This window comes from Cynara cardunculus (genome assembly GCF_001531365.2).
Source record: "Cynara cardunculus var. scolymus isolate 2C chromosome LG 1, CcrdV1, whole genome shotgun sequence".
Taxonomy (NCBI): Eukaryota; Viridiplantae; Streptophyta; class Magnoliopsida; order Asterales; family Asteraceae; genus Cynara; species Cynara cardunculus.
The window spans coordinates 16,298,355-16,307,308 of NC_037528.1; the positions used below are offsets into that span (position 1 = coordinate 16,298,355).

Sequence of the window (8,954 nt, forward strand, 5' to 3'; positions counted from 1 at the left end):
TATGATTAATAATAATTTTAAATAACTAATGTTTAATGTTAACGTATAATAATTAAAATTAATTGATAACTTTCAATTGATATTTATTACTATTTATTAATAATTAATATTCACTAATACTTAATGTTTGTCAATAATTAACGTTTATTTATAATTAATAATGACTAATAACAATTAATATAAATCAAGTTTATAATTTATAAAAATGGTAAAAAAAATTGAAAAACGTTACTTTAACTAACACTTCAATAAATTAGCTTATAAACTAACTTATTCCCGTCAAAAAAATAAGTTAACTTATAAGTTAGTGTTTGTCAAACAATATCTTAATAATAACTTATTACAACGTATTAATAATCACGTGGGTAGACTAACTCCACCACTTAAATGCACGTATTCAGCGTTTGGAAGGTTGCAAACACAAGGAGTGAAATTTATTTAGACTTTGGTATGGTCCAAGTAAGTGGGAGCACTTTCCCCTTCCCAGTTCCCCTCTTAATACATTTGCCACATCGTCAATCTAGATGAACTAGCATAGATGTTTGGAATGGTGCCAAACTATTGTTGCCAAATTCAATGATGCAACATTACGAGCCAATTCCCCTTAATTATTTTGTATGTGTCAGTTGTGGCAACTGTTTTGAATCGATCATCCATTTGGTGACCAAGTTCAACTATGATGTTGCATGGTTACCTATATCAAGGGTGCAGCACTACATTGTGGTTTGTAAGTCGCCCGTCATGAAAGGTGTGATGCTTCTTATGAGTGTGAGATATGGTGCATACATTGCAGTTCTTGCATTTGAAGCCATGGCATCGTTGTCGAGTTCAAACGACATTATCGAGAACGTTATGAGGATTTAGGTGATGAGCGACTCGTTAACCTTCTACTGGCCACTCATTTTTGCTCCATTACATATTGCTAGTCATGGAAGGATATTGTTGATCTGTTTTTTGAGTTCGAGTCTTGTACGTTGGTTCTTACAATTGGCTATGGTGATATGATTGCACATAACACTCTTGCTTGGGTTTTATGTCTTATTGCAATGTCCATTTTAGATGGGTACATTCGTGATGTATCAATGTTTAAGTGCCATGTGTTGCTTCTTGGTTCAAAGTTGTTTGAGCATATTCTTTATAACTAAAAAAAGTTAAAAATTTCATTTTAAATCCTAATAATTATGGTCTACATAATAAATCACATAGAATAAACACATTGTATGTTATATTAGAAACATTCTAGTTTTTTCAAATTTATTTGAAAACATCTATTAGTTACGACTATTAGCTTAAATAGCCAGAAGGGCTGTCTGCGACTGCGAGTCTACCATGTCTTTCTTATTTAATGTTTTTATATCATAACAAATTTGAGTTAGATTTTACCTTTCATAAGGATTAAAATCTTAGATTGTATCCTTGGTTTTTAGATGAACATAAATTTGAGCACTTAAGTTAATATATTTATATGAGTAATTAAAGAAAAAAGAAATTAAAAAAAAAAAGAAGAAAGAAAAAGAAAAGGAAAAATGGGATCCCCATGGAGGAGACAATAAGAAGTAGGAGTTGTCTTGGTTCAAAATCTTTAACTTTTCCCAAAGTACACAAGACTCTTGTTAGGGGCTTCTCCCATAAAACCCCATTTCCCTCTTTTCCAAATCTCTCCTGAGTCTTGTCTTCTTCATCAAACCCCCCTTTTTCCTTTTTTAACTCTTCCTCATTTCATTTCTTTAACATTATTAATCAATCAATTCAATTCATTGGGTTTAATCTAAAATTAACCACACCTCCCTCCCTTTTTTTTTTGATATATATAATATATATATATATATATATATATATATATATTTTGAGAGTATACACTTCCTTCAAACACAATCATTTTCTCTTATTAGGTTTTGTTNCCACACCTCCCTCCCTTTTTTTTTTTGATATATATATATATATATATATATATATATATATATATATTTTGAGAGTATACACTTCCTTCAAACACAATCATTTTCTCTTATTAGGTTTTGTTTCTAGAGAGAGAAGGATAATTGAAAATAAACATGGATTCATTAATTTAAGTTACACAGTTTGTGCTTTTGAGGATTATGTTTTTTAGTACTTCAAAACTCTTATCCATACGAGAATGCTTCTCTCCACATTTATATTTTACTAACATCTTCTAAATATAATACTTATTTAATTTAAAACGAGAGATATATGAATCATATTGAATAAGACGACAAAAAAGAGTTACAAATTAAGTAAAATAAGTCACGGTATGGTCGAACGAACGAACGAAATTCTTTGTTTTCGTTTTCTTTATTTTTAACGGAAATGTTTTGTAAGATTATATATAATATATAATGTGAAGGTGTTGGAATTGACAGATGGTCGTCCCATGTATGAAATGAATGATGAAGGTGAGTTGGATATAGTAGGACCCATGTTGCGGCTGGGAACAAATTACGAAAGATTGCATGCGCTAATCATCAAATACATGCATTTATTAACCCCAAATACCTTTTATCCACGTGCCCTCTTCATATCGTATTTGCATGCATGCAACCTACTTTCCAACTTGGACCATTTCAAACTTACTATTATCATTCCTCATTTCCTTTTTCTAATATAAATCACTCTTTCATTTTCTTTTACTAAATTCACAATTCACAAAACAAATATCTACACAAATTAACCATCATATTTTTACATATTTTTGTTTCATAACCATAAACATAATTAAATAACTATTTTCATTAGAATATATATATATATATACTACTAAAATCGAACATGCATCTCTCTCTCTCTCTCTCTCTCTCTCTCGAACACACACACACACATATATATACATGAGATCACGTGAGACCAGCTTTTTACACTTGAAACTTCACAGCAAAATATTGTGAAGGTAACCTTCACAGTGTTTTTGCTGTGAAGGTTCGGCTTTTTTAAACCTTCACAGTGTTTTTGCTGTGAAGTTTCAAGTGTAAAAATGTGGTCTCACGGGTCTCACGAAAACAACATGGTCTCACGTGAATCCAACCCTATATATATATATATGTATAAACAGTGAAAAAGATAGAAGAGTTCAAACAAAAATACATTTATTTTATGAAAATACGAGAACACCTTTTTACTAGTAGTCAATCACTTGCGATATTATAGTGTACTATATACAATGTGATTATAAGCAAAAACTATATCTTCTTATAAAAACTAGCATTGTACAAATTGATATTATAAGACCCTTACATCCTTTTAGTTTTTGTACAAGAACCTTGGTTATTAGCTTAAAATTGGTGTGAAATGACAATATGCTAGTATTATTTATATATTCATTAATAAATATATAACAATTACTAAGGTTGAAAAAAATACATGCAGTCACAAAAAGAGTTGTTATAAGAACGATCATTTATATATGAGTTCTTAATTTGATGAGTTGAAAGTGATGTGACAATAAAAGAAACACAAAATAGATTCTTATAAGAACTTTTTATTGAAAATGTTTTAAGGAAGTTCTTATGTTTTCGTAAAATAAGAATGTTGATATCTGAATTTCCACATAAATTATGGTTGGATTTGTTATGTGAATAACTAGATGTAATATAGAAAATAAAAATGAAAAATAAAAAGAAAAAAGAGAGAGGATAAACTAATGAAGGTAGAATCGCAAATATCAAGACGATCTGATTCTCTTACTCTCCCAGTGTGTTTTGATGTTTTGTTTGAATCTTTTTGTCGATTCGATTAATATTCCAAAGGAGTTGTGTTTGTTCTTTGGGGAAATGGGGATGGGGATGGGGACTATGACTGTGCCTGTCATTCTGGCCCCACTTTTGTTTGTTTTCTAACATGTTCCTGCCCCTATTTTTGTCCCTGGATTACACCCCAAGCAATACAACTTGGTCTTTTTGACCACTCTATCTCCATGTTTGACTCAATACATACATACATCATCATCATCATCATCATCCATATATTAAATAATGTGCTTCCAATTATATATATATATATATGGTTTTAAAAATTGTAATGATAAACGAGAAGACTGTTTATTTGAGAACCATAAAAAATTTGAGAACCTCTGTATACATAATATATATATATGGAGATACATTTGTATGTATTGTGTGTGTATAGAAAGAGAGAGAGATGGAGGAGGATGAGTAATTATTATGCTTTTTATTGAATTTTTATAATAATAATATGGGTCAAAGATTTTGTCGAAAACCCAGAGGAGAATAGGTTGCTTTGATGATTGCAGTAGTATCTACCGTTTCTATCATGCCTTTCTCTCATTCTCTCTCTTACATATAATCATCACAAAATCTCTGGATTCCCTCTTTTTCTTTTTTGAGTGTGACCCACTGACCACCCTGGCCTGGACCCCCCTTAACCCCAACCTAACCTAACCATTTTGTTTCCTCCTCACGTGACTGCACGGCTCTACTACTTAACCCTTGGCTCAACCTCACTCTTCCTATTCCTATTCCTATTCCTATTCCTATTCGCTTCTAATTCTATCAGGTACCACCTACCTATTTCAACCCAACCATTCACTTTTAATTCATTTGGTTTATATGAATTTAATATCAAATGTGAACTAATAATGACTTTAAAGATGTGTACATGTTTTTGAATTTAAATGAAAAGAGAGAACTTGAAAATAAAAGCATTCCTAATGGGAGGGTTTCATAAGTAAAAAGAAAGTAGGTTCTTGTTAGAACTATTCTATAGTTGGAGAGAGTTTTTATATGAATCTAACATCTTTAAAGCATCTCTAACATCTTCTTTAAAAATGAAGAAATGAGAATTTTGAGTCAATATTTTACTCCAAGAGTTTCGTCAAAACTATCTCCAAAATGAAGAAAGTATGAGAGAAAAAAGTTTTTTCTCCAAATATAAAAATACCCCAAAAAAAATTACCAAGTGAGACTACCAATAAGAAACTTCAAAAATAAAGAATCTGTTAAAGATTTTAACTTTTGGTTCTCTATTTTAAAAAAAACTTTAAAAAATGTTCTTAAGAAGATAAGAACCTTAATTCTTTTTCTATATATTTAATTTTTATTTTCTAAGAATTATTGACCGAGGAGTTTTATATTTATAAAAAAATGATAAAAAGAAAAAAGATATTTATAATAGAGATGCCATAGTAATTATCAAGGGTGGTTTTATGGTCTATCAACTTATGAGGGACTAGATTTAGAAAATTAGAGTTGGGAACAAGGGTAGGATGGTAATTGTGTAAAAAGCCTCTGCCTCGTGATCGGAGAAGGGTAGATCCATGGAAGACTGTTCCCCTGGTCACGTGGCTTCTTTTGACCACCCCAAAAAACACACAAACCATCCCCTTAAAACCCTCTCTCATTCATACCATTTTAAATCTCTCTTTATTTTTTTCTTATTATTTTAAATTACTTTTTCTAAATATATTTATTTTTTTATGCATTCTTAATTATTATAAATGCTTATTAATCTGAATAAACATTAATCTTTAAAATAAACTAGAAAGATATTCGTGCAATGCAGCGAGATGTATCTTGATTTTAGTGTTTCGTTTTATTATTTCTCTGAAGACGTTATACGGTTTTTATACGATTTTGAGAAAGGGATAATGTTTTTATTTTTGAATAAAATACAAATTTAAAGATATCATAAAATTTCGAAAATAAATATATCAAAATTAGTATCAAATTAACTATTTAAAAGTTATTGTATTTTGTGTAATTTCCTTAATTTAATTTTTCTTTATTATAATTTAGTTTAGATTTAGTAACAAAGTAATTTATTTTTAATTTAATAATATGATTTTTTATAAGAATAATAATTAAGAATTCTGTTAGAACTCAATGATTATCCTAATTATATTTTAAAAAATTTATATTTAAAATAAGATAAATATATGGAATTTGATTATGTTTATCTGCAGTTAGTTATACAAATTCAAAAATGAAGTTTTAATAAGTTGTACTTACGCACAATTTACTTGTAATCTTAAATTTTAAGTAATATGCATTAATAAACAGTACTTCATGCATAAAAAATAATTTTTAATAGTTTTTGTCAAATACTTTATAATTTAGTATATATATCATTTCAATATCCATATATATCCTTAATACCCTATCTTTTAAGTAAGAAAAAATAATTGATTTTATTAGCAGCTTAATAAATTTAACGAGACTTATAACTTATTTAGTCAATTATATATGATTGTTTGGTAGTCACTTAATTGTATTTTGAAAATAATTTATTCAGTAAGTTTTTTTTTTTTAAACTTGTCCCTCTTAATTAAAAGTTACGCTCTTTCCATCTAAGAAAAAACTCTTTCAAACAAAAACTTTTTAATTCATATAGATAGATTAGTTCACATATTCAGATTGACAATTGCTGAATGATTTGGTGCAGAATAATTAAGTGTTCATAATGATTAATAGGCTCTCATAATATAGTGCAAAATGAAATATAATTATTTTGTAATTGTGTACAATAAATTATGGGTCTTAATGGGTAAGGGAGATCCATGATACAAAATCATTCAGATGGTTTTAAAAACCATTAAGAGGTACACTTTTTTTTTGTCAAACAAGATTCATCTCTTAACGATTCAAATGTTGCCTCTTAATGAAATTATTAAGAGCTAAACAAACAATCTGTAAGTATAAATACAATATATATGGATTTAATTTATACTTTCATATATAAAAGTAAATGATTTAATTTGCGTGTTCATTGTTACGAGGAAGTAGACAAAACGACAAAATGCATATGTGGAATATTCACTTCCACTTGGACCCACTGGTGTATACCTATATAAACCCCCCAAAACCCCCACTTCTGTTCTCATTGCATTCCTTCAGTTCCCATCTCACTCTCAAATACTTCCATTTCTTGATCGACCCCACAAAAGTCTTCAGATACACTGCCAACCCCCGTTCCCTTTGACCCTTATTTCATCATCTTATCAATTACTCATACATACTCCAACACATCATGAATAGATGCAATGGTTCCAACATGATGGGTCCATGTTCATGTGGTCTCTACCATTACCAACCCCCCAACTCATTCTCCACCATTTTCTCGATGCCTTATGAACAGGAAGAATATGTATCTCCTTCTTCTGTGGATTGCACTTTGTCTTTGGGTACACCTTCCACTCGACTCACTAATGACTATGAAAAGACCCACCCCCATGATCAAAGGTCTAGTTGGTGGAACATTTTGCAATCGTCTAGCAAATCACCCGCGCCGCAGTCTACCCATAAAGCCAATCGTGGTGGTGGGAATGGTTCTGCCACCGCTGACAGCCTCTTTTCACGACGGTGTGCTAACTGTGATACCACTTCTACTCCACTTTGGAGGAATGGACCTCGTGGCCCTAAGGTGTGTTTATATATATACATATACATATACATATACAGAGTTGGGTTCATATCATATCAATCTGTTTTCGTGAGATGCATAAAACCAAATTTTTACACTTCAAGGTAAAAAAATATACGAAATTTCACAGTAAAGACATTGTGAAGTTACGTTGTATTTTGTTGTGAAATTTGAAGTGTAAAAAGATGGTAGAACGAAAACAACATAATCTCAAATGATCCCAATTCTCACATGTATTGTCAAATAATGCTTATGAAAATTAAAACAATTTGATGATTTGTATTTAATGTTTGAATTGGAATTGGAATTGGAAATTGCAGTCATTGTGCAATGCATGTGGGATCAGATTCAAGAAGGAGGAGAGACGGGCAAACGCGGCAGCAGCGGCGGTGGTTACAAGCGGTGGTAGCGATGCGACGGAGGGATATCACCACCACCAATACATGATGAACGGGAACCAATGGGTGAATCATCACTCACAACCCAACCACAAAATGCCATCGTGTTACTCGCCGGCGGCGGCGGCGAATGAGTACAGGTTCATGGATGACGTGGACGACAGAGATTCTCCGTTTCTCTCGTGGCGGCTTAACGTGACTGACAGACCAGGACTCGTCCATGACTTTACTAGATGAAATTTTTCAAAAAAAGAAAAAAGAAATTATATAATTGAAAATTAATTGTGACGTGGCGTGTGGTGCAGTCCCACCCATGATGACGTGGATATGTGGGGACGGGCTTTTTCTTGTTCAAAATTCTTTACGTTAGAGAGAAGGTGTATGAGATCTCCGTTTTTTTTTTTTTTTGCCTTTTTCTTTTTTGTTCTAAGCTTTAGTTTTACTAGTAGCAGCCTTTTTTTCACTTTTGCCAGTCAAATTATTTTTAATTTTAATTTTATGTTTTGTTAACTTTAATCTGATATGCATCTCTTTACTCTTCTTTATTCCTTCTGTTCCTCTCTATACTTGGCATTTGATTTGCTCTTTACTGATGTTTATTATGCTTATAATTCCAAAAAGGGTAACATGTTGAAGGGAATAACCTGACTTGCAGAACCTTTTATTCCATAATCATTTCAATCTTAAAATTGGGTTGTCACATCACCAAAATATTTATATATTTTTAACATACAATGAGATATTTAAGCATTTTTTATTCGTTTATCGACGTATACGGATAATGTTAACTCAGTCAGTGAATACGAAATCAAGTGACAAGTTGTTTATCGGATGTCATTTACTTTACCTTGATGAAATTATCTATGACGTAAAATATCATTAAATAAATGGCAAAATTACACTATTTCGAACAGGTTTCAAATGATGATTTATTCGTATATCATAAAACGATGTTTCAAATCAAAGTTGGACAATTATTCAAAGGTGTATAAGCATTACATGATGTCACTTATGATTTACGATTTTACACTACAACACATGAGATTGATGTTCAACAAAATGTAGTTATGGTGTTATCTGTTGACAAAGAAAACTTTTAAACGTTAAGTAATAATGAGGAATTGATGATCAGAATGATCATGAATCATCTCATAATAATGTGGTTTG

General features: G+C 30.7%; 1 protein-coding gene across 1 annotated transcript; it reads left to right on the forward strand.

Moving 5' to 3' along the window:
• The first annotated feature begins 6,996 nt into the window (after positions 1-6,996).
• On the forward strand, positions 6,997-8,024 carry LOC112509057 (GATA transcription factor 19-like). Its single transcript, XM_025114247.1, has 2 exons — positions 6,997-7,389; positions 7,710-8,024. Exons 1-2 carry the CDS (start codon positions 6,997-6,999, stop codon positions 8,022-8,024), a joined length of 708 nt encoding a protein of 235 aa, XP_024970015.1.
• The last annotated feature ends 930 nt before the right edge of the window (positions 8,025-8,954 follow it).

What these genes read in the sequence shown, in the direction of transcription:
- LOC112509057 (XM_025114247.1), top strand. Translation starts at nt 6,997, where the DNA reads ATGAATAGATGCAATGGTTCCAACATGATGGGTCCATGTTCATGTGGT. An exon ending in ATGGACCTCGTGGCCCTAAG is followed by an intron (nt 7,390 to 7,709) that starts GTGTGTTTATAT and finishes TGGAAATTGCAG; the next exon opens with TCATTGTGCAATGCATGTGG.